This window comes from Panthera tigris, chromosome C2, assembly GCF_018350195.1.
Source record: "Panthera tigris isolate Pti1 chromosome C2, P.tigris_Pti1_mat1.1, whole genome shotgun sequence".
Classification (NCBI taxonomy): Eukaryota; Metazoa; Chordata; class Mammalia; order Carnivora; family Felidae; genus Panthera; species Panthera tigris.
The window spans coordinates 138984336-139010384 of NC_056668.1; the positions used below are offsets into that span (position 1 = coordinate 138984336).

Here is a 26049-nt window from a genome sequence, read left to right on the forward strand (position 1 = left end):
TCCTTTACCTTTTCTTCATTTCCCAAATTTCCCATACTGAGTATTATTATTCAAAAGGAACTTTTTGTAAATTAGTTTTTAATTATTGCTACCGCTTATGGAGTGTCGTTTACTCAAACTTCAAAAAGCCTCTAGAGACCTTTGTAAAGCGGCTGGTAAAGTTCCTTGAATGCTCAGCGATGATCTTCAGCCCATCTTCATTTTACTGATGAGCAACTGAGCCTCAGGAAGGTAAACATCAGGTCCCGGGAGGCTCAGAATGAGAACGCGCGCTCGGGGCAGCAATATCAGTGGTAAATCCTGAGCAGGACTAGAATGCATGCACCCATCACCCTTGCTAAGGCGCAGATTAGCACACGTGCCTGGTGCTGCTGGTCCACAGACCACACAGGAGGAGGCAGGGTCTGGAGTCCCAGGCCTGTGTTAGGTTCCCGGATCTATGACTGATTAGCTGGGAGGTGCCTTACCTCTCAGTGTCTCCGTTTCCTCGTCTGTCAGTGAGTCACGAATGCTAGCGTCTACTTTGACAGGTGGTTATGAAAGTAAAATGAAAAGATGTTATCTGTGGAGCATTTAGCACGGTGCCTGGTCCACACGAGTGCTGAGTAAATGTTAGACATTTTTCACAAACCCAGTCCTCGTTCCCCGAGTTACACCACCCTTACTTAGTCTTCAATATCCGCCAGCCTTACTGGAATCTATCAATGCCTCTCTTATTCCAACTGCCCCAAGCACAGTCTCAACTCACCCACACATAGATGTAAATATTGTCTAAGGGGCCTCTGTTTGCAAGAAGCCCCAAGAAAATACTAGGTCTTTCTTTGCTACAGAAATTTACTTTGCACTTTTTTTTAAAAGGTAAGGGATCTTTGGTTGAAATGTTTGCTTGGGGGCTGAGTATTAAAATTTATGTTCCTGAACCCACCGAAATAATTTTCTGTGAAAATTTCAGTTTTAAAAATTAGTGCAAAGAACCTTGAAGGAAGAAAAGGGGGGGGTCGGTTTGTTTGTTTCACAGATACTTCAAACGGTTTCCTCTTAACACAGATGGAAGGAGAGGGTGGTGACAGGGAGCAAAGAGCAAAGGGGGAGGAGAGAGTAGGGGGAAGTAAAGAAGACCCACGAAAGAAGCCCTGTTCCACTGACGCACTTTCTGCCTCATTACGTTAATTCTCTGAGATCCCCCAGCGTCAGAGGAGCAGAGCTTCCTAGGCGAATGCTGATTGTCTCACTTGCTCAGGTAAAGATCAACAAAGAGGAAGAGACTAATTAGGATGGATCAGAGACCAGTCACCTGAATTTTGTTTTCCTCTTCTTTGCCCCCATAAAGGATGGATGAGGAGGGAGAGGTGGGACACTGCCTCCTGATGGTTACTGGAACGTGCCCACCTGGCCACGTGCTCAAGCCCAGCTCTTTTGTAAGTGATGACTGTCTCCAGGGTGACTGAATGGCTTAATTCTATTATCAGGCTGTTGGCTGTCAGTCTAGACAGAGTCTTGGCCAAAGCGTGGCAATGGCTGCGATGGAGATAAAGAAGAGCAAGGAGATTCCAAAGGTTTCCGGGGGCTTCCAGGGGCCTTTTCTTGGATTCCCTGAGGGTGTGTTGTGGCTGCTGGCGTTCCTTGCTCCATAGGTCCACCCATGGGAGGCTGGCTTCATGAAAGTCCTTCTCTGGCTATAGTTTGTTTTGTTCTGGTGGAGGGCATCAGGGACCCCTGAATTCTTTCCACAACACCACCCTTCTCGTACAGCACATTTAGGTCCCCCCACCGACTAGATGAACACAATAAATAGCAGGGGCCAATAAATGCCCCATGATGACAGCACCAGAAAGCACTGTACAGTTCACAGAGCCCCACCCCATGTGACCTTGTTTGATCCTTAGGACAACCCGTGAGGTATGACTTAAGAGCATCATTTTATAATTGAGAAAACAAGGATCAAAGATTAGGTGACTGGACCCAATCCCACAGAATGTGAAGTGTTGACTAACAGTGAGGCAACCAAGTACGAAATGGGAAGTAAATAATATATATCTAACAAAGAATACATAAATGTTCCCCAACTGAACGGTGAAGTTTGGTGAGATTTACCTTCTGGTCAAGCTGAGGCTATTTTGGGCAAACAGCTTACTATTTATGCACCTCTGTGTACTTTTCCATCTGTGACTGGTTTGACAGCTGTTTGTTCATTCACTCATTCATTCATTTATTCATTCAACAAATATTTATTGATTGGCTGCTGGGTGAAACCCCAGAGGATGGGAAAGAAGACGCACTGACCACCAGAGCTTTGAAGGGGAGGCAGAAAGGGGAGGGATGCCAGAGCGGCTGTGAGAGTCTTTGAGAAGAATGTCCACAGGCTGTTCAGGAGGGTGGGGAGGAGAGCCTTCCCCCCACCGTCCCCCCACCGGGGAGTGGTGAGAATCTTCTTCTGCTGCTGGTGAGGAAATGTGACTCTGGGTCCCCGCTTCGAAAGCTGCGTTTTGCGATCCCGTTTCTCTTGTTGGATTGTTCGAGGTTCAGCGCAAAGCATTCTACTCGGTTACGAGTTTGCACGTTCTTAGGGTTTGAAATTCAGCTGAGGAAACTTGCAGTCATTATTTCTTGTCATCTAGGGATAGCTGGGGAGGTTGGGCTCTGGAGTCAGTCCTGAGTTTAAATTCTGGCTCGGCCACCTAACTTCTGTGTAACTGCTCACAGTTACTTACCTCTTTGTAAGACTACATTTTCTCATCTGTAAGTAGGTGATAATAAATGCAGCTACCTTAAAGAGCTGTTGCAGATATTAAATGGAATCATGCAAGTAAAGCGCTTAAGACATAGTAAGCAATCCATACATTCCCCCCCCCCAAAAGATCATCTTTAGGAACTTTGGAGTGGAAATAGGTTATGTGAGATTTTTGAGAGATCATCTTTTTCTTTTTAAAAATTTTTAAATATTTATTTATTTCTGAGACAGAGAGAGACAGGGCATGAGCAGGGGAGGGGCAGAGAGAGAGGGAGACACAGAATCGGAAGCAGGCTCCAGGCTCTGAGCTGTCAGCACAGAGCCTGACGCGGGGCTCCAACTCACAGACCGTGAGATCATGACCTGAGCTGAAGTCGGACGCTCAACTGACTGAGCCACCCGGGCGCCCTGAAATCATCTTTTTCTTTTTAGTACCATCCAGGTATGTTAAAAGACAATTATACCTTTTTGATTTTTTGATATAGTTACCTTACCACTGTTTGCTATAATTTTGGTGTCCCTCCCCCACATTGGGTTCATGTATATATTTTTAAATCTATTTCAAAGATCTTAGTGGCTTTTATGTAAATATAATAAATATTTCCAGGGTGAGAATTATCGCAGCTACCAAATAACATTTTGTATCTCTGGGGTGCCTGACTGGCTCAGTCAGAGGAGTGTGTGACTCTTGATGTCGGCGTTGTGGGTTTGAGCCCCATGTTGGGTGTAGAGATTAGTAAAAATAAACAAACTTTAAAAAACATAAACATTTTGTTATATCTGATATTTGAAGCAGAATGGAAAGGCAGGGGAAAAACCTCCTAGTGACTTGAGTGGCAAAGATGTTTTGAGGAGTACACTCAGTTTACACAGCTATCTTTATTGTGTGCAGACATAAAACATGATGGGTCTCGTGTTGAGCGTTCTGGGGGTTAGAAGGCTGTTTGCCAAATGTGATTTCACACCTTGGAGAGGACAGATGCTCATCTGAAAGGTTTCACTCAGAGGACTCACTGATGGCCGTGCCTCTTAAAGGTAGCCTTAATCATAGCCTTTAAAAAAGAAATCATATGGTCATTATGTTTGGGTATATTTGGGACCAACTAACTCTCTTGATTCAAAAACACTGAGAAAACCAAAACATTTCTTTTCTTTTTTTCTTTTTCTTTTTTTTTTTTTTTTACAGAAACAGCAGAACAGATCCTTCCGGAAGCTACATGGTCTGTTAATATTGTTTTAGGACCAAGTAAGTGAAGCTATTTGGAAATCAATATTTAAACATTCTTATGAAGTGAGCCATATGTCAAGTAAAATGGGACAAAAAGAGTAGAATCGTAAAAAAGAAAATACAGAATATCTGTTTATGGTGTTACTTCATATGTCTATTTCCCTCTAGGCAAAGTTTTTTATTATTGTTGATGTGATTCCTTTTATTCTGTTGTCAGTACCACCAGAGCAGGTAAGTAATAAATGATTCTGATTGTTGTTTTATACCCATATTGTACATCTTCCCCTGTAAATGCCTATTCATTTCGTGGATATGAAAGTGACAGAATAACATCAGTGAAAGTCTGAAAAAAGAAAAAGAAAAAAACAAAACCAGAAAACATCCTCTCAGTCTCCTAACACAACGACTGGTATTTCTGTGTTGATACTTCTGTGTAGTACTCACGGTGATTTCCTGCCCAGGCTCTGCGGTCAGGGGGGTGGAGCTTGCGTCCCTCCTCCTCCTCCTCCTCGTGACAGTGGTTTGACCTGTGCCAAATCGCTTCACTCTCTGTGCTCAGTCTCCTCACCTGCACAATAGAAATGCTAATAATAATGCCTACCTCTTGTGGGTAGCATGAGGATTAACCGGAACAGTAAATGGAAAACTCTTGCATGGGGCTTGACATAGTGATTGCTCAATAAATGGTAGTTATTCGTGCTGTTACCATTATTTTCTCCTGTGGTCCTTACCATAACCCTGTGAAGTTAGAGAGTCAGTATTGGTGTTATCTCTCATAAGAGAACTGAGGATCTGAGAGGGTAAATGACATTCACAGTTCTGGTCCAGTGGTATTTTTTAAGACAAACGTGAAATGGTACACGTTTCTGCTTCTCAAGAGATTCCTTTTAAGGGACGAGTTCACTGCCTCCTGATGTGATGCAACGGGAGGTACAGTGTCACCTGTGACTTCCTTGACTCTCTTGCCAAAAAGGTTTAATTGGAATGAATCACACCTTTCTATGACACCTCAAATTTACCGGGCATACAAACGGTAGAGGGGTTATATTAAATGGTACTATGAAGAAAAACAGTCAAGCAAATGCATAATGTGGAACATTCTACAATACAAACTGGCATGTCTTTTCAATGACTCAATGAAAATGCCACAAGGAATAAAAAGGGAAAAGAGGTGAAACAGTTGGGGGATTGTTCTAAATTAAAAAAAGACAAAGCAGGGGTGCCCGGGTGGCTCAGTCAGTTAAGCCTCTGACTTCAGCTCAGGTCATGATCTCATGGTCCATGAGTTCGAGCCCCGCATGGGACTCTCTGCTCTCAGCACAGAGCCTGGTTCAGATCCTCTGTACTCCTCCTCTTTCTCTGCCCCTCCCCTGCTTGCATGTTTTCTCTCTCTCTTTCTCAAAAATAAATAAACATTAAAAAAATGAAATGAAATCTATAAAAATAAAATAAAATAAATAAATAAAAGAGACAGAAGAAACAAAAGCACTTTAATGGTCTTTAATAGAATACTGATTTGAACCTAAAAGGAAATTAGAGGATTGAATATGTATGGAATATTTAGACAATAGCGGGGAACTATTGCTAGTTTTGTCAGGTGTGATAGTGGTATATGGTTATTTTTTGAAGAAGCATGTTGAAGGATTTAGGGGCAAATTGTCTTGCTGTCTGTCATTGTAAATGATATAGCAAAAAAAAAAAAGATAAAGTAAATATGACAAATACTATCAATTCTTGAATGTGAGTGGTATGGTGGGTATATGGGGATCTTTGCACTATTCTTTCTCTTTTTATGAATGTTTGAAATTTTTCCTAATAAAAAGTAAACAAATAAAACAAAAGGAGACTTTTTAGAAAGCAGAAGCTGTAGGGGCGCCTGAGAGGCTCAGTCATTTGAGCTTCCACCTCTTGATTTGGGCTCAGGTCATGATCTCACGGTTTGTGGGTTCCAGCCCCATGGTGGGCTCCGTGCTGACAGCATGGAGTCTGCTTGGGATTCTTTCCCTCTGTCTCTCTGCCTCTTCTCAGCCCCTCTCCCACACACACACTCTCTCTCTTTCTCAAAATAAATAACTAAACGTAAAAAAAAAAAAAAAAAAAAAAAAGCAGAAGTATTAAAGTATTAAAGTTGTTCTGGAGTGCCTGGCTGGCTCAGTGGATAGAGCATGTAACTCTTGGCTTGTGGTGGTGACTTCAAGCCCCACATCAGGGGTGGAGTTAAACAAACAAACAAACAAACAAACAATCAAAGTTGTTTCAGAGACAGCACAGTACCACATCCAAATGTCCTCTCAGGGACAGTAACATATGGCACAGCTTTGCCTTCACATCTTACACAACTGGGAATTTCATGTATGTTTCATGAGGAAACAGCCAAAAATCCTCTATTAAAAACAAAACAAAACAAAACAAAACAAAAACACCTTACACTCGTAAGGAAATCCTTGCTAGCCATTCCTATAGAGGGCCAAACCTGAATTATCTAGTTTGGGCCCTATATAACATTTAGATGTGCAATAAATAAACAATGAGATGCCTTCAATAATAGTGTGTTTATAATATAAACACACTGGAGCTGTATGCAGATTTTCTTTTTAAGAAGAGGATGGTTGGTGATTTGGGGAAAGATCAATCCATACACAGGGACAGAGCTAAGAAAAACCTATAGAATTGGAATTCCATATTCTGGGCTCTGGGCTTTCTAAGTCACTCATTTGCAAATGAGACAGTTTGAGGAGAGTAAATGTCTTCACCTCCAAGTTCATAAAATCTGTATTTTATTTTCAAACCAAGTTCAAAGGAATATCACAAGTTTTCATTTCATTCTCTAGCAGTTTCCAAAAATAACATCTTCAATATATACCTCTTAGACCAACCCACTAACCCAAGGATTTATTTTAAGCTAAGACACAACTGGAACTAAATAAACTCTAAATATTGGAATGTAAAACTCCTAATCTCCCCACCTATATTGCTCAAGGACACAGTGGTGCCAAGGAGTGACCCAGAGCTGTGCATAAGTGGCAATATTCGAGGGTTTCTGACTATAAATCTTTATGTAATTATATGAAAAAATTGTTTTCATAGACAAGTTATGGCTCTCAATCCCTGAATATAATAAAAATTTAGATCTCTAAGAAAAGGACAAATATCCCCTCAAATCGTGCAGTTCTAAATCTTGCCCCTAGAATGGACCTAAAAACCTGAGCCGATGTTGCAGAAAATGACTTTTTCAAACAAGAAGTGATTGCGATGGTTTTATTGCTTCTGGGAGTCCAGTGTGCAAATCTTATAGGGGAAAATAATCATGTTAAGGAGCCTAAACATTTTCACCAACATTTTCCACACTTGCCCACACTGTGATTGACAGATTTCCCAGAGAGGTTCTTCGTGTTTTAAACTTCTTTGGAAATCCCAACCTGTCCACAGCCAGTTTTCTTTTAGATCTCTTCATTTAACACTTTTAAGAGGTTGGACTAACCATCCATCTAAAGAGAAAGGGAATTCCGTGTAATAGACACAAATCCTCTGAAACGACCCTTCACCTGACAGTTTTCCAAACAATTTAAGTGAAAGTGTCACATACTTGGGCCATTCTGACTCACTCATTTAGAGAGCAACATTTCTGGGCAAAACCCAGATGTTTTCTGACTTACTTGTTTGTTCATGCTCTTTCGGAGGCTCTTGCCACGGTAACGATCAATCAACAGGTGGTTACTCGGCTCCAAGAGCTTGGCATTGGGCTGGAGCTGGAATAGGGCAAGGGTCCTCCCCTCCCTTTGCTTACGGTTTCTTAACTGAAAGAAAACAATACAAAATAGTATATAACTGAGGTTTATCTGCATCTACTCTTCTAGTTTATTTATTTATTTTTTCTTCTAGTTTATTAACTCTGGAACAGCCAAAGAAAGTCTGCGGTCGCTGAATTGAGCCTCGAAAAATACATTAGATTCAACTGATGATAGCTACCATTTATTGGGCACTTGGGCCATGCCAGGCACCTGGGCTAAGCATTTTACAGACATTTCTCACTTAACCTTCAAAAGATCCTATGAAGTGAGCTTTATTATTTCAGTTTTACATATGCAACAACAAAGGTTCAGCAGATTGAGGAACTTTCCAGAGGTCATGCTAGTAAGTGGCAGTGCAGGTATAGAAACAGGTCTGTTCAATCTCTTAACTGCCCTGAACCATGCTCGTCCCTTAGATGGGGAAGTAGGGAAGAATGAAGCAGTGGGAAAACGGGGCAAGGATGTTCTCCAACTTTCAGCCCAGGTTGGGAGACAACCTGTGGGAAGCCAGTGCTGATGGGTGTAACCTCAGCCACAAAGCCAAAGTGGTCATGCCCCACCATTTTCCTGGTTTTCCTCTTCACCAAGATCTAAAAAGACTTCTCAAGGTGAGTAAAGTCAGGGATAAAGAAGGGGATATAGGAATCTCCACTTCTATTCTTACAATCACACTGGGCAAATATCTGTCACCATTGCACTGTAAGATTCAGGATTGCTTTCAATTCAGTGAGTAATTTAGGAAGCAAGAGGGGTGTGTGTGTGTGTGTGTGTGTGTGTGTGTGTGTGTGTGTTTGAGTAGTAAATCTGGGTCCAGTCTAATATACAATGTGGAATGGATATCAAAGACTCTGACACAGCCCAGAGCCATAGAAAGCAGTGCTGTGTAGACAGAACATGAGCATGCTTGCTTCATAGGCGTTACCTCTGGCTTCTGTGGCCTCTGTCAGTTGCTCCATGTTTGAGGGGTAGACATGTAGATTCTATAAGTTTCCACAGTCCACTTGGATTCTTCCAAGGAAAAGGGCTTCGTTCTGCTGCTAATTAGTTGCCTGATTTCCAAAAACTCATCTTGCATCTCTGGTGTTCAGTTGCCTCATCTGTCAATAGAACAGGGCACATCTCATGATCTCAGAGCTCTTCCAATTTGGAATTCTGTAACTCTGATGTCAACACTGTATTCCTGTCCGCCCTTGGGGCCTGGGAGTCACTTTAGGCCTCGCCCTCGGGTCACTTCCCCTGGGAACAGCCACACAGACTCCACATGCCCCAGTAGACCGCTGGGTAGTGTAATCATACATATGTGAATGATGGAACATCACAGGAGGTGGGAAAAGGGAAAATAGTACTATTAGAGACAAGGATGGTTTTCTTCCCATACCTCAGTTAATCTTTTATTGTGTGTCTACTAAGTGCTAAGCATTGTACTACATAGTTCTAAGCAGACATAGTTTTCTGCTATCACGGGACTTACATTCACAGAGTTTTAAACAGTGATTAATTAAAGTAAGCTCAGAGAATTAGGAATTTGGAGCTGCTTCCTTAGGCCTGTACTCTTCAATAGCTTCCTCCTGGTTTCCCTGACTCCTTTCTCTCCTTTCTGGCTTTTCTATCAAACTAATCTTCTTAAAATACCCCTTAGGGTAAAATGTCTCTAATGGCTTTCCCTGGTACCTTTTTATCCTGTAATGAAATCCAGGCTTCTTAGCTCCCCATGAAGCCCCTCTGCAAAGTCAAGGTACCCACTTTTCATTCTTCTGTCATCCAATCAACTTTTCTGAGTCCTTCAACCAAACTAGCTTATTTGTGGGCACCCCAATCACTTCTTGGGGTTTTCTGCTTCCCCATATATTTTTGTTCTTTTAAAGATTTAGTGGGTAGGCATGCCTGGGTGGCTCAGTCAGTTAAGCGTCCAGCTTCAGCTCAGGTCATGAGTTCGCCATTCATGAGTTCGAGCCCCGTGTCAGGCTCTGTGCTGACAGCTCAGAGCCTGGAGCCTGCTTCTGATTCTGTGTCTCCCTCTCTCTCTCTGCCCCTCTCCCGCTCACACTCTGTCTCTTTCTCTCAAAAATAAATAAATATTTAAAAAATTTTTTAAAGATTTAGTGGTTAGATTTAAAATGTATTTGGGGTGCCTGGGTGGCTCAGTTGGTTAAACATCCGACTTCAGCTCAGGTCACGATCTCACGGTCCGTGAGTTCGAGCCCCGCGTCGGGCTCTGGGCTGATGGCTCAGAGCCTGGAGCCTGCTTCTGATTCTGTGTCTCCCTCTCTCTCTGACCCTCCCCCGTTCATGCTCTGTCTCTGTCTCAAAAATAAATAAACGTTAAAAAAATTTTTTTTAATGTACTAAAGTAATGCACACTTATTTTAAGAAATAAAACAATACAGATATGAAATGCATTAGTAATTTCTCCATTTCATTCCCTCTGACAGAAGCACTGTATTGTTTCTCTAAATTTAAAGAAAATCATACAAGTAATAAAGAAAACATCCACACACCCTTTACCCAGATTCACTAATTTGTAACATTTTGGCACATTGGTTCTGTTCCCTCCCTCCCACTCTCTCTCCACCTCCACCCCAACACACATTGTTAATTTTTTTCTGAGTTATTTAAATAGTTTACACACATCATGCCTCTTTACCCCTTAATGTCCCAGTGTGTGTTTCCTAAAAACAAAAATATCCTCAGTATAATTATCAGTTTCAGGAAATTTAACGTTGATACAACACTTTTATCTAACTTCCATACTCTATTTTTTTCAATGGATTCAATTCTGTCTTTTACAAATTTTTTTGCCCCATCCTGTACAGAATCTGGTCTAGAATCACATATTACGTTTAGCTCTCATGCTTCTTTAGTCTCCTTTAATCTGGAATCTTGTTTTTCTTTGTCCTTCATGCCAGTGACATTTCTGAAGAACGAAGTCCAGTTTCATTATTTTATAAGTTTTTAATAATAAAATATTTTCTACTCTATGATTTATATATATATTTATATTTTAATAATAAAGTATTTGGAGTCTGGTGTTTTCTCTCTCTTTTTATTTTTATTATTTTTTTAAAGTTTATTTATTTTTGAGACAGAGAGAGAGCATGGGTGCAACAGAGGGAGGGGGAGGGGCAGAGAGAGGGGGACAGAGGATCCATGGAGGGCTGGGACTCACAAACCCTAAGATCATGACATGAGCCAAAGTCTGACCTGGCTTAACCAACTGAACCACCCAGGGGCCCCTCCCTCTAACTTTTTAAATGTCATTTCCATCCCTGTGAATGCCTCTTTATCCACCCAAGTCCTACTTGTCCTTCAAGGCTTAGTTATAATCCCTTTTCCCCTGGCCCTTGCTGGAGGCCAGAGAGTACCTCTTAGACTTCTTTACATCTGCCAGGACACCCAGCACTGTGCTTAGTACACACAGGGCAATTAATAAATATTTGTTGATTAATTGATTTGTGGCTGAGACATGAGTACTGTCCTCTGCAAAGACAACTTTTCATGTAGGCTTAGCAAGTCAAGATTGGTATCTTTGCTGCCTCTTGCTTCTGGGGTTTTGCAATTATTGAGGTAAGTTTTGGATTCAAAACTGGATCCTTGGCTATAGATTTGGCTACATCATGGAACTGCGGGGGGAAATGATGTTTAAAAAGTTTCTCAATAGATAATTAACAGCATGAAATAAAAGTAATTTTCCCTACTATTTCATTCCTCCCAAGTTTTAGTAAACTGAAAAAGTGGTAAGTTAAAAAATATTTTTAATGGTTATTTATTTTTGAGAGAGAGAGAGCGCGTGCGCGCGCGTCGGGGAGGGGCAGAGAGAGAGGGAGACACAGAATCCAAAGCAGGCTCCAGGCTCTGAGCTGTCAGCACAGAGCCCGATGCGGGACTCAAACCCACGAACTGTGAGATCATGACCTGAGCCGAAGTCGGATGCTTAACCGACTGAGCCATCCAGGTGCCCCATGAAAAAGTGATAAGTTTTGAAAAAGGTTTCATAGATCAATGAACCAAAACTGGTTGAATTGCAATCCAGTATATTTCAATGTAGTCTGTCCTTATGGTGTCAATGTATAGGAGGTTGAAGAAGGCTGGTTTATTTAGAGAATAGGCTGTACAGAGGAGATTATAAATTATAAATTGAGAGAATGCTTTCCTACTAAGCGCTATCTATTTGCCAACATCATACAAACCTTTTTGCCCTTGCCTGAGAAAGCACTAGACTCTTATCAAGTCTTGGTAAATTTTGAAAATCACATGGTTGTTCAATGCCTCCATGTGGTAGAAAAAAATAATTTAGCTCTTTCCAGCTTCCTGTGATAGCAACCTTTAAGACCAGTAAAGTCTAACAATGCTTAGGGTCCTTCAAAGGGATCAGTGTTTTTTTTAAAAAAAGGCCTACAGAAAAATGGCCCAAATTGAAGATAAAAGCCCCAGATCTCATTAGGCTTCATGGAATTGACCCTTCTTTTCGAACCTTCCTTATCTTTCTGTATAAGAAATGGCATTTTTCAGGCAAAGGAGCATCATAAAAGAAAACAAGTGGCCTGAAATCTGCAGTGAGTCCATCTTTTCAGAAAGTCTTTATAGAAATTCTTTTTAAATTCCAAACATAAGATTTTTTTTTTCTTTTGACAGAAAAAGGAAATCCTTTCTATCCAGCCACAAGGTAAGTTGAAAACCCCTTATTAACAAGTGTTAATTTGTTTGACGATTCTTTAGATATGAAATTGGCCAAAGAGAATGGTCAGCTTTATGAAAGACTTGAAGTTCAATTTAAGCAACAAGCCAAAAATAGGAGTGCTCAAAAGTTAGACAGGGTCTCTTTCTTTTGAATCAATGATATCATTTCACCTACTAGGGATCAGTCAGCACCTTGATCTTCAAGTGCTTCTACTTAAAAGTACTTAATACTCTAAAGATGGCTTGAAGAAGAGAGTTGGATTATTCTGAGAATCAGGAATAGGCATTAGTAAAAACTGAAGCCTACTTTCTCAAAGCTCGGGGATATCACGGTGTTGCACCACTTGGGCTTCGGTAACTGGATGCATCTTTTAAATGTAAATTGAGCATTCCTATCAAAGCATCCAATGTATATGTATGCATTTGCTTGTGTTAGCATAGCCAACCATAGAGCTGGGGGGGGGGGGGAGGGCAGAGGGATATTTTCCAGGTGTACCTTTTGATTTCTTTAGAACAATATAGCATGAGAATGTATTACCTGTTTAAGATGCATCCATAAATATGAAATAAACAAACAAGAAGGATTTTTCTCAGAATGGGGAGATGGGAACTTTGGTGGTGGTCATTATTTGGCTTAAGTAAATGTTATAAAAGCAGTGATTCTTTAACTTGTTCCCTTTTTTTCACTTTCCCAATTGTCTTGATTGTTAATAAGGTCTTGAAAATATTATCTGACTTTTTTTAAGATTTTATTTTTAAGTAATCTGTACTCCCAACGTGGGGCTTAAACCTACAACCCTGAGATCAGGAGTCACACACTCCACCGACTGAGCCAGCCAGGAGCCCATAGAGTTCTTTAATATTTAATACATATATTGTATATTAATATATATATTAATATATAATGTATACGTTATATTTAATACATATGTTAATATATACTTTAATGTTTGTTTACAATTTTTTTAATGTTTATTTATTTTTGAAAGAGAGAATGAGAGACAGGGCACAAGTAGGGGAGGGGCAGAGAGAGAGAGGGAGACACAGAATCCAAAGCAGGCTCCAGGCTCTGAGCTTTCAGCACAGAGCCCAACAGGAGGCTCGAACTCCCGAACCGGTGAGGTCGTGACCTGAGACGAAGTTGGATGCTTAACCAACTGAGCCACCCAGGTGCCCCAATACACATTTTTTAACTGAGGCTTCCCCCTCTACCGCCGCCCCTCCCCCCCCGCCCCCAAATTGCCAAAACTGACAAAATCATCTGCAGTCAGCATGAGCCATAAACCACAATTTTGCCACCGACTTGCTGCATGACCTTGAACAAGACCTACAGGCTTTGTCTTAATTTCTTCACCTAGAACATGAGGAATTTGAACTTGATTATATCTTAGGCCCCTTCTAGTAAACAAAATTCTATTATTCCTTGACTCTTTCTTTCTCTTAGGAGGTTTTTTATATTTGTCATCAATTCTAAGTCCTAAAGACTCAATGTCCTAACAAATTCCTGAGAATTAGTATCAGGGTGGGATTATTAATAATTTACTTTGCATAACAGCTAACAAACCATCCTTATTTTAAATACACATTGTTTTTTCTAACAACTCTGCCAGTGGGTACAGCACAGGTAGTCTTTCTCTTTATAGATGATGTAACTGAGGCTCACAGAGGTCAATTTAACTCTTTAGGCCTTGTAGTTAATATGTAAAACTGGAAGGTTGCAAATGAACTTTTAGTTTTTTTATGATTCAGACAACTGTATATTTCAAATGAGCTGATGTAATGATTAGTCTTTGAGAGCAGTGAATTCTTTTCTAAACATTTTGGGGTTTTTAATTCCCCCTCAGTAGGTCATTCTCAAACCATAAAGCACTAGCCAGGGTTAGAGATAAGGACTAGTAACACAAAAGAGGGCTAGTATCCCTCTAGACTGGTGGTTGGGAAAACACTTATAGAGAAGGAGCCCTTCAATTACATGATTTATTTCCCCAGGGTCCAACCCAAGCATCAACAGTGAAACACCAACTATCGTTTTCAGGTTTTTTGGTTTTTTTCTTTAAATATTGTTATATTTAGTATCCAAGTATATGATATATGCAAACAAAAAATAAAGAAAAAATTCACCCACTGTCCTAGCCATATCAATGAATCAAACATTTTATTTTCCTGTCTTCTCTGCCAGCTCTCCTTTAAAAAAATTTTTTTTAATGTTTATTTTTGAGAAAGAGACACAGCACAAGCGGGGAAGGAGCAAGAGAGAGAGGGAGACACAGAATCGGAAACAGGCTCCAGGCTCTGAGCTGTCAGCACAGAGCCCGATGAGGGGCTCGAACTCACAAACCCTGAGATCATGACCTGAGCCAAAGCCGGACGCTCAACTGACTGAGCCACCCAGGCGCCCCTCTCTTTTTTATACATATATATTTTTTTACTGGTTGTACTCATAGTGTGTACATGGATTTTAAAGTATCAGAAACTCAAACTTTTGTAAAAGGAAGTCTCAATTTTAATAACTGTTTTTAGATTATTTCCTTCATCCCAACTCGGTTGGGATGAAAATTTCACATTTGCTTATTGTTTTCCTCTTATGTATTTTTCATCAGAAGCACAAAATATATACAACCTGGTTTTAGAAAGATTTTTTTTGGTTGCTGTTTTCAAATAACATAGAACAGGGAATGTCATTTCAAAAACTATATATATTCTACCAGGACTCCTTAAACCAAACACATGTGTGGGGATCTTTCAAAATTTCTATGTATTTGAGTGACTGAGGGATAGCTCTGTCTGAAGGTAGGAGGCTGGAGGCTGAAATGATGACTTACAAATTTTTCCCACATTTTGGACTTCTTGATTCTATGACAATTCCTGGTAGATACAGGTTTCCTGGTAAGGGTTAAGAAGCATGCACATATTACTTTATGAATCATGATAAAGTTGGAGTTTTAAAGTTGAGGACTAGAAAGGCTTTAGGTGGGTGGTAAGAAGGCTTGTTTTCCAGGTTAGTGGATATGCCGTAAGCTTTATCACCTTGTTGTGTTTCCCTGTGGTAACTGAAGTCACTGTTGCCATGATAAAGGACGGCAATTTGAATGAGATCATTTAGAATGGCTCCTGGAAATCTGACATGGTGGTCTCCTTAATGTACCAGACCTTATATGTGTGGCATTGCATATACATCTTCAGTTTCCTTCAACTGAAATGACAGTGAGAAACGAATCATAATTTGAGGGGTTAATCTTTTTTTTTTTTTTTGGAGGGGTGGCTTAATCTTAAAAAAATTAATCTTGGTAAAAATACTAAGCAGGAATAGTTAAGAATTACTGATTGCTTATTCTAAAGATACAAAGATTAGCTGAATAGCATTTGTATTGTTGAAGCAGGTACTGGAGTTCCAAAACTTTTGATTTAAAATTTCCAAAAAATGAAACTTTCTATTTGAAGTAAGCGGACACCAAAAATTCTAAATCCAGTTTAATTCAGTAGTAAAGGGTTTATTCCCAGTGATTTCTCACATTTGTAAGCCTGTTACACGTTGGTTTTACCTGTCATGAATCCTTTCTATCACTTTTATAAAACACCACCACTTTTTATAAAAAGTGACCAGAAGAATATAAAATTGTAAAATTGCACGTGCCTGAGCAGAAAACTCCTACTTTTGAGATTTTTTTCACAGGCGTGCCTAAACCGACCTGTGCTCTTAGCAGGTAAATTGCCAGAGGGAGAAGCCAGTGTCAGCTCAAAGGAAAACCCTGTTGTGGGATTTCTTTTTCCCCCTTAAACCGATCACTTTTTAGGGGGCGTTTCCACTGCATTCTCTAGTCCAAAGTCCTTCCCACCAAATTACTACTTTCCCCACCAATTTGTCACCCCCCCCCCTTTCCCAAAGCCCTTATTGGAAAGAACTTCCTCTCGTGGCCACCCTATTCCATACAGTTCCCAGCGCCCCCCATCTCGGAACGGCTTCCCCTCTCCAACCCAGGATCCAGGTCCCCAAGCCACTTGAGAGAAAATTCCCACCTCTCGCCCCCTTCCTTGGCGTCCCGAGGCGGCGGCGGTGTGGGGGAGTGGGTGGGGAGGGGCAGGGTTTCCCGGGGTCCCCTGTGTCCTCCTCGCGCCCCCCCGGAGGTGTGCAGGGGGAGGGGAGCGCGGGTGGGTGGGACCGGGCCGGGTGGGGGAGGGGTAAGGGCGAGGAGGAGGAGGAGGAGAAGGAGGAGGAGGAGGAGTGTGTGCGAGCGTGTGTGGCTGGGGGAAGCCATTGCCTGTTTAATAGTTGCTGTTGCTGCACTTCCGCTTCTCTCCCAGCGAGAGAGAGACACGAGTGGCCAGGCCCAGCCGCAGCCGCAGCAGCAGCCGCCGCGGCGGCACGGAGGAGCCAGACACAAAGAGAGGTACGGGGATCCCCCCCGCCTCCCGCCGCCCCCCGGCCGCGTCGCCGGGCCTCGGGGACACCCCTCGCCGCCTCCCCGGACCCGCTCCGCCCGGACCGCCGGGCACGGGGCTGAGGGGGGGCGGAGAGGGGCCGAGGAGCCCCAGGGGTCCGGGGCCCGCCCGCGGGGGATGGGTAGGGACCCCGGGCCGCGTGGGGTGCGGGGGCCGCCCGCGTCGGGGGTGGGGGGGGCATTGTGGCTCGAACTGTCAGCGCTGCCCTGGGAGCCCCCCACTGGCCGCTGAGGGGGCCGGGAGCGGGGGAGGGGGAGGCGGGGGAGCCCCGTTTTCCCCAGGGGCGGGGGCCCGCGGGGATTAACCCCTCCGGGGCGGAAGGGCTCATTGTTATTCCTCCGCTGTGGAGGCCGAGCCCCCCCCCCCCCCGCACCCTCGCCCCACCCCCACCAGGGGTGGCAGTCGGGCGTGTGCTCGGGACCCCCGCCCCAGCCCCTCAGCCCGAGCCGGGCGGCCGAGACACCGGCCTTCGGGGAGAGGCGTCGGGGCGCGGCGCCGGGGGGCCTCGGGCCTCGTCGTCCCTGCCCCCCCGCCGGCCTCTCCCTTCCCCCACCGGGCACCCGCTCCCCGCCTCCGTCCCCCCGTTTCGGCTTCCTCTCTTACTCTTCTCCGCCCCTGCTCTCTTCCCGATCTCGCCGAACTCCACTCCTGGCCCCCGCTGTCTCGCTTTGGCCACCCGCCCTCCGCGACCCCCGAAAAGCCGACAGAAACAGCCCCTAGGCCGGCACACCGCCGGGACCTTCCCTCCTTGCCCCGCCGAGGCTCTCCGCGCCCCCGCCCTGCCCTCCTCCGGCTGCTCGGCATCTCCCCTCCCAGCCCCGAGGGGAGCCCCGGGGGGCGCGGGAGGGGCCGCTCGCCTTGCTCCGGACCGTTTTCCCACCGCGTCCCCCACTTGGGGCCAAAAATAAACAAGCCGCGTCCGATTTGCAAAAGCCTTAATGGGCCTGTAGACTTTGAGAAACGAGTGTTGGGCGGTGGGCAGCCGGTGCACCCCTGGCCGAAGCCCTCCTGACAGCACCCGATTTCCTTATTTATACTGACTGCATGGTTTGTGTGTTTCTGTTTCCCTCCCCTTGCAGGGGCTGTTTGCGGGGTGGGGTGGGGGGTTCGCTATGTCGGATGACGATTCGAGGGCCAGCACCAGCTCCTCCTCATCTTCGTCCTCTAACCAGCAAACCGAGAAAGAAACAAACACCCCCAAGAAGAAGGAGAGTAAAGTCAGCATGAGCAAAAACTCCAAACTCCTCTCTACCAGCGCCAAGAGGTACCGTACTCCACCCCCATCCCCCTAGGCTTCCTATTTTCCGAACTGCCTCTTGCTGCAATTGGTCTGTCTCCCAATGAGGGGTCGCTTGAATGCTCCTCATGGTTTGTGTGTTCTTAAAAATGAAAAAAGGGTCTTGGAAGTTTTAATTATTTTACTCTATTGCTTCTGTTTTTTTTTTTTTTTCTTTTAATCGTTGTCCACGTGCAGCTGTTGTGGCTTGCCTCTCCCATTTCTGGCTGAAGTTTGTAAGAATCCTTGTTACTTTTATTAGTGACCCCCAAATCTGATTTCAGATTACTTGTCCTGTTAATCACTAGCTTGTGACCCTTGTCAAGGCTGTCATCCTACTTAATTACTAATACTTGCCCGGACGATTCTATCAAAATGAATTCTATTACCATCGTGTCTCCTCACCTGTTGCACATATGATCTTTTTTTGAGTAGAGCTTTCTTCACAAACTGCATAAGGAATAAATAATTCCTATTAATGGAGTAAAAATTTTAATAGGTGGAGACATGTTTTCAGATGGAATTTAAAGAGGTTCTTCTGATTGGGAGAGTTGAGGCAATAAATGATGTAAAATGGGTATTCTAGGTTATTTGGGGGATTTTTTTTTCTCTTCTAAAACTTCCAATTTGCCAGATTTTAGGGAGACTCATTTTTTTCCATGCTATGTCCTCTCTTATGCTATAAAAATCTTTGGTTCTTTTTCCAAGCTGAAGTCAACCAGTGACTCTTCTTTACTCTTTTCCTCTTATGTCTCTAGAAGAAGCTACTTTTTTACCTCGAGCATCCTTCAATAATATTCTCTGATCCCCATGACCCTTAAAATAATCTATAGCACATTCCTGGGAACCCGTGTGCCCTTTCATAAATCCTGCTGCTCTCAGGTGGACAGTCATTAAACTTTAAAGTGGCAAACCAGAAAGATAGTAAGGAATACAAATGGTGGGTTAAATAGGGGTATCTTTCTTAAAGGAATGTAAAATAAAATGGAATATGAGTCTTTAGATCTCTCCACTGAGTAGTGAGCCTGTGGAACTCAGAGTTTGAAAGTTTGTTCTTTCTCCCAGAAATCTGAAAAGTTGGTGAAGTGCTTTGGTGACCTAATCATGGGGGGGAGGGTGAAAGAGTGATTTTAGCTTAAATAGTGTAGAGGTCTAGGGTTAAATGGCAAAATTGCCTTAGCAGGATTGTTCTTATTTTAAGAGTGGTGGTTTGAGTGCAGGTCAGCTTCCCAGGAGTTCTAACTGGCCCTCATTGATGAGCCCGTGCTGGTTCTCCCAGAACCTGTCATCTACCCTGCCCACCTTAGATGGGGCTTTCCTTAATCTCCCCAACTTCCTACCCCTTTCCACCCCCATCTGCAGTAGCTGTGCTCCCTGATCCATGCTGGAGCAGCTTTTGACCTGACCTAAGGCAGGATATTTGCTTTAGGTCATTAGTATTTTTTGTGCACCAGGATATCCCTGGCACACATGAATATATTTGGGGGTAAAAGCACAGGTGTCAGATAAAAAATAGCCTCCTTTGTGTCAGCAGATTACTGAGGTGTATTTTTCATTAGACACAACTTGTCCATTTATTCTAAGTAAGTTAAGTTTTTTGGAATTGCCTGGGAAAGAGATAGTAAGTGTTAAAAAAAAAAAAAAAGGTGAAAAGCTACAAAGGGTTATTTTACCTGTAAAGTTAACATCAATTTTAGCTCCCTGGACATCTTGCTGAAGGAGTGTTAAAGCAGAGCTAAGATTAATAGTAGAGGCAAAAAATGGAGAGGAACAGTGTATCCAGGAAAAAATAAGGGGGAAATTAATGTTAGTAGGACCCTGTAGAAGCTGCTCTGTGAAATACATTGACTTGGAAGGTGAGTGTTGCCCGTGGACTTGGAAGGGGCACTATAGCAGGAGATAGAATAAAAAAGAAGCCTGAATTGGCAGACGTAAAGTTACTTAACTACATATTTGATGGAAAGTGGTTTCGTTTCTAGTCCACAGGTAGAGGAAATGCCCCCACTGAGAGTGGTCTGGACAAGAATTATTCTGTGGAACATATGAGTTACTTCACAAATCTTGTGCCAGTAATTCTGGAAATGGTGCAAATGTTTGTTGCGGGGGTGAATTGGTAAAGCTGTTGGTATTATGCTTTTTAGGTATTAAAGAAGTAACTATTCAGTAAATATTTTATGGTAGAGTTGGTATTGACAAGGAGAAGTGAGGTCAGTAGGTATTTTTATACAAGTTGTGCTCAGGTGGAGGTTATTTTTGCCTATATACCTAGGTCTTAACATACAGTCATTTCAATAGACGCAGATAAAGAATCAGGAAACTGGAATTTCAAAGTTTTAGTCTAACATACAACGAATCAAACAGTAGGGGTGTTTGGGAAGGTCTCAGAACTGAAATGCTTACTGGTAGCAAAAGAATTTAGCAGGACGCAGATAAGTAGATGTCCCTAAAGACAGTGAGCAAACAGCTTCCTAAAACTGACCAGATTTGTAGGGGACAGGAAATGTCCTCCAATAGGAAGGTTTAAAGAACTTCCCCAATCACCACCCTTAATTTCTCTTTACTTACACTTGGAAAAAACACTACCTTCTAAAACCTATTCTCCATTGCATCTAGCCAGCTCAGAAAACCTTTGGAAAGAGAAAAGTTATTCATTGTGATTTCTGATCGCCTTTAGAATGTGTGTTTAGTTTTTTATTACTGTGCTGCCTCCGTGTGATTCTTAAGTTGTAACATAGCCCTTTAGGGTTTTACGTGATAGGAGCAAGAAAGGTTATAAAAATAGAAGGCACCATTTAGTAGATGGAAGACACTTAAAGGCCTCAAACTTTGTCGTATTAATTGATGCTCTAAGCACCTAGGTAAGCAGAAGACAAAGGCCAGGGCTTGGTGTGAACTGCCTGGTGGCGTCGGCCTAGGAGTGGGGGATGGGGCTCTTTGTGAAGTCGTGGGTTCGTGAGGAGATAGAAGGGGGGGGGGGCGGAGGGGTCCCGGGTTCCGTGTCCGTGGTGGGATGGAGAAGGAAGAGAAGGAAGGGGACAGACCTAAGGAAAATTAGAGGATGTCCGGGAAAAAGCAGGTCCGGAAAGGGGGAGCCGAGAGTCCGAGCGGTGTGCGGGACAGAGGCCGGGTGCACCTGTGCGGGCCGGCCGCTGGTGTCTGGCCTAGCTGGAGGGGTCGGCGGGGGTGTTAGCGCCCTAGGCTGCGCGCGCGGCGTCGGGGCTGGAGATCCCGGGACGCGGTGGAGGCGAGCCAGGGAGTCGCGGAGAGCCCCGGCGCGGGCTCTCCCCACCCCTGGCCCGCAACTTCACCCGCTGGGCTGGGGTGCGCCGCCCGAGTCGTCGGGCGCGCGGGGACTAGGGGCGGGAAGCCCGGGGGGCGGCGGCCCGGGGCGGCCCAGCGGAGAGGGCGGCCTTGTGGCGCACGGCCTGCGCCGCGCCGGCACCCCGCGACGCGGGGCAGGTCAGTCAGGGCCCGAGGGGCCTCGCGGGGAGCGGCCATGTTGGCTTCGTCACTGAGAACGCGGGGCGGCCTGGCGGGGGCGCCCTGCCAGGGCGGGCCGGAGGGCGCTCGAGGTGCCTGGGTGACCCGGGCAGAGACCGGGGAGGGGGGGGGCGAGCCCTTCCCACCCGCGCGGCGGCTTGCGTTTGTCGGTCCAGGGGAGAAGACGTGCAGCGCAGAAGTGAATGTGTCCCGGCACATTCTAATGCGACTTAGAAAACGAGTCGGCGAGTGAGAAGCTTTACAATTATTTCCTAAATGGAAAACCCCGAGAAAAATAACTGCTTCAGTGTGCGAGGCAGGACTGGAACCGAAACATTTTAGATGATCACAAGAGACCCCGGACCGCCAGCTCACTGCGGTGGGAAAAAAGTTTTTTCTAAACTACGGACCTGAAGCTTTTGATGTGTACTTTCCTCCTCCCTCGGTAGAACCCAGTTATCATGGCAGGCAGTTAGAACACAACCCAGTTATCTGCCAGACCTGTGCATTACCAGTGGGAGGCTACCAACGCCTTCATGTTTCTTGTGTTTCTCTCTCACTTCCCTGACTCCAGGATTCAGAAGGAACTGGCAGACATCACTTTAGACCCTCCACCTAACTGCAGGTGAGCTTCCTTTCACATTTTTTTCTTTTTAAAATTCTTCTAATCTTTATCTTGGGAGTTTTCTTTTTGTTATTAAAAATTTCTGCTTTTATTTTTTGGTGAATGCTTATTTTGGTGCTACCATCAAGTAACCGCTGAAATTGATTAACCTGAGAGTAATGTTTTGATGAGTCTCTGACAGTTTCAGGGCTATGCTGAAGAGAAGTAATGGATTTATCTGGCGTGAACGCTTTTACGTATATAAAACAGAACTGTAAAATGAATTTAAAGATGTACATTTGCCCAGTGGTGGATTTTGGATGTGTCATTAAGGATGATGTAAAACCTTTTTAGATACTCAGGTACATTTTGTTTTAGAAAATTGCTTTGTTGTCGCAATCTGTTATTCAAGCTCTCTATTAAGCTAATATAGCATAGAGTTAAATCTCACAGTGGATCCTCAAACTTATTTCATTGTATATACAAATTTTGTGTTGGACTTTGGCAGACCAGGAAATAATTTGCGGCTTTGATTAAAAAGGTTTTTTAAAAAATTTGATAGATTTAACTCTTTGGTAGGGGTGTTTTTTCTCAAAATTGCTTCAGACTGTGTACATATGTGTGTTTCAGTTTCAAGACAATTTGATACCAGCTTTTCAGAGCCCTGTTAGTCACTTCATTTTATTTAGAATAGCCATTGTGATACTGTTGAGGCAAGGTGGAAGACTTGAATTTTATTAAATCAACAGTGACTTGAGGAAGGACTTATTATATGTTGTAGTAGAGTCATGTATTTAAGGGGGATTAATTCAATTCTATTACTCCCATAGTTTAAAAAATTAAGTATAGCAATCTAATTCTCAGTTCTCAGGAGTAGTACTGGAATGGGATGTGACGTTTCAGTAGTGTTCTAAACTTAAAGGTAGAAGTAGAAGAAGTTACCAACAAGAAAATATTCAGTGGCCACACACAGTTTAAAAGAAGTATGTGGAGATATCAAGTTGAAAACTAAATGGAATGTTTTGCTTATTAATGCTGAACTTTCTAATGTATGGTTAATGGAAACTTTAATATTGGCATTTTGGTTGTATATGTTCTTAATGTTGGTCAGGTGTGGGATATTTGGTAAAATTTTGTCCTGTTAGTAAAGAAAGTCGTGACTCTTAAACTGTTTGTAACTGAACTACTTAATTATTCTTAACACTTTCTCTCATGGCTTTTAAGAATCTTTTCACACTGTTGAGAAAGTGGAGAAATGGGTAAGGGTTAGGGCTGAGACATCTTTTTATTTTAGTGGACTCATTGTTCAGATTGAAGCCTAAAGTTCCCTTTGGTTGGTTGTGTTGAATCCTTGGGCATTCCCCATGGTAGGTATGTGCTGTTGTGGTTACTGCTCCTGTTTGGTATCCTGTCTCTTCCAAGTGTGTGTGTTTCTTGTGAGTTCAGACGACTTTAGCTGATGAAATTACAAGGTTTTTAAAGCATGATTTCAAAACTAATAACATTTATCAAAACATAATGGATTTCTGGGGCGCCTGGGTGGCTTAGTCGGTTAAGCTGAGACCCAGGTCGTGATCTCACGGTTCGTGGGTTCGAGAGTCGTGTCGGGCTCTGTGCTGACAGCTTGGAGCCTGGAGACTGCTTCGGATTCTGTGTGTCCCTCTCTTTCTGTTCCTTCCCTGCTAGTGGTCTGTCCGTCTCTCTCTCAAAAATAAAGATTAAAATTGTTAAAAAAAAAAAACAAACAATGGCTTTGTAAGCAATTTGAGGGTTTTCGTGGGATTAATAACTTTTAAAACATAAGATAGATATACTTTAGTTTCACACCATTTTAGCTGAGTTCCTGTGTGATTTGTGCTGCTGAACATGTAGAACTTTTATCCTTAGAAACCACCCTAATTACCCCTTTAGGGTGAAACCTGTGAGTGTTGCGGGTACTCTGGTGAAGCACCAAACTGGATGACTGTTTTATGAAAAAAAAATTGCTGAATTTCATAGAAAACACCGGCAACTTTAATTTGTGAGAGAATGTATATTATGTTGACTTTTAAGAATAAAGGTGGCTTTATTTCTTGAAAAACTTTTTTAGAGTGGCTGCTTCTGTTATATGAATTACAGTTTTTCCTTTGTCTTGGCTTACTAGAGTTAGTGACTAAATGTTACACAGTAGTCTCAATATTCAGCTACTTGAAATAAATTTGGTTTTGTTTTTGTGTTGGTACCTTATGGGATTGAAGTATTTAATATTTTAATGTACATTATTTGAGATGGAAAATGATAATTTAGTTTGGGGATACTTTTCGAAGTTAAAAATACGTGAATTAAATGACCTTGAATGCATGTGTTTATTTTTAATAAATTTTTCCAATAATTACTCTCAGCATGAGAGCTCAATAGCTTGGTTCTTCTGAAATTGTGGTTTCATCAACTATAAATTATATTTTGAGTGAGTTAAACAATTGACTTTCAATTAATGTATGAGTGAGGGGCAGAGAAGACAGAGGGGCAGAGGATCCGAAGCAGGCTTTGTGCTGACAGCAGAGCCTGATGCGGGGCTGGAACTCACAAACTGTGAGATCGTGATCTGAGCCGAAATCAAGAATCAGATCTTAACCAGATGCTTAACTGACCGAGCCACCCAGGCGCTCCTCAATTGATGTTATCTTGTATATTAATCCTTTATAGGACTCCCTTTCTTCAGTCAGTATTCAGCCTGTGGTTTTAAATTTAAACCATATTTATTAAAATATAGCAGTGGCAGAAAGTAATCTCTGCAATAATCAACTGTGTATTGAGATCAGTGGAAGAATTGCTTCCCTTGAAGGTGCACTGCTTGCATTCCAGTAATTTTTAGCACTTTACTTGGCAAACTTCAAAGTTACTGAACTTAAACTTGTGTGAAATGCAATTGCTAAATATGTTGTAATGTGTGAGCACATAAAGTTAAATCCTCAATGTTGTATATTGTGTCGAGTAGATTTTTTTTTTTTTTTTAGAACACTGCAGATTATATTCAGTGTCCAGGTGAGAAGTATTTTAACTGAATATTTTAAAATTTCTCTATGTTGCTGTATAAATCAAATTCTTTGGTATTTCTGAACTATTTGGTTATTTTTATATATACAGATGAAGTAATGGTCTCCGAACTCATGTATTGTGCATTTGGTTGGATTTTTTTCCCTGCAGTTTGTCTGTTTGTTTAGGAAAAAATACTGTCTTAAGTACTGTAATGATTTCTTAAAGCATGCCCTATTTTGGATTGTAAAATTATGCCTTTTATTTTTTTGAGTTTTAAATGAAATTATGCCTTTCAGATAGCTGGTGAACTCTGGGCCACTAGACTCAGTTTTGCACCTGCTGTTCATAGCCTAGGGCTCAAGCTTTGCTGAATTGACTAGTTACAGCTATATAATCTGTAGACATTAATGTCTGTAAACAGTATGGTTACATATAATAAATGAAATTTTGTCCAAGTCCTTTAAACTTCAGATTTTATTTTAAGAAAATACTGGTGTTTTGAGTAAACTATTCATACAGCGACTTGAAACTTAAAAATTCAGATTGTTTTAGAGCCAGTATGTTAAGATAAAATGTCTTCAAGAAGTCACTAAGCATTTCAAGCATGGTGAAGAATAAAAAAGTAGGTTTTTGTTTTATATAACTTTATTGCATTTTGATGATTATTTTTATGTTTCTTAAATATGTAAGCCCAACTAAGTAGATACTTTTTATTTTTGAGAGAACTATGTAATCAGATACAGTTGATTTTATTTTTTAATTTTTTTTAATGTTTATTTTTGAGAGAGGGAGAGAGAGGGGCAG

General features: G+C 42.6%; 1 protein-coding gene and 1 long non-coding RNA gene across 6 annotated transcripts in view; one reads left to right on the top strand and one right to left on the bottom strand.

Moving 5' to 3' along the window:
• Positions 1-2266: 2266 nt before the first annotated feature.
• LOC122230601 lies at positions 2267-16496 on the bottom strand. Of its 3 annotated transcripts, none has more exons than XR_006207605.1 (5): positions 16445-16496; positions 8673-8847; positions 7616-7756; positions 4404-4527; positions 2267-2581 (listed from the first exon to the last, which is right to left on the bottom strand). It is a non-coding gene; the product is annotated as an uncharacterized LOC122230601 (long non-coding RNA). The 3 variants fall into 3 exon arrangements; XR_006207604.1 differs by lacking the exon at positions 2267-2581 and adding an exon at positions 3627-3783; XR_006207603.1 differs by lacking the exon at positions 2267-2581 and having other exon boundaries at positions 4040-4527.
• A 152-nt stretch (positions 16497-16648) lies between these two features.
• UBE2E1 (ubiquitin conjugating enzyme E2 E1) overlaps positions 16649-26049 on the top strand; it is an 81234-nt gene continuing 71833 nt past the window's right edge. Inside the window, exons 1-3 of one of the 3 annotated variants that reach the window (XM_042957131.1) lie at positions 16651-16815; positions 17947-18131; positions 22198-22248. In XM_042957131.1, the coding sequence (XP_042813065.1) occupies positions 17980-18131; positions 22198-22248 (203 nt within the window). In that variant the 5' untranslated portion in view covers positions 16651-16815; positions 17947-17979. Of the gene's footprint in view, positions 16816-17357; positions 17915-17946; positions 18132-22197; positions 22249-26049 lie in introns of those variants that run through there. The other 2 variants (XM_042957133.1, XM_042957132.1) reach the window with 2 other exon arrangements.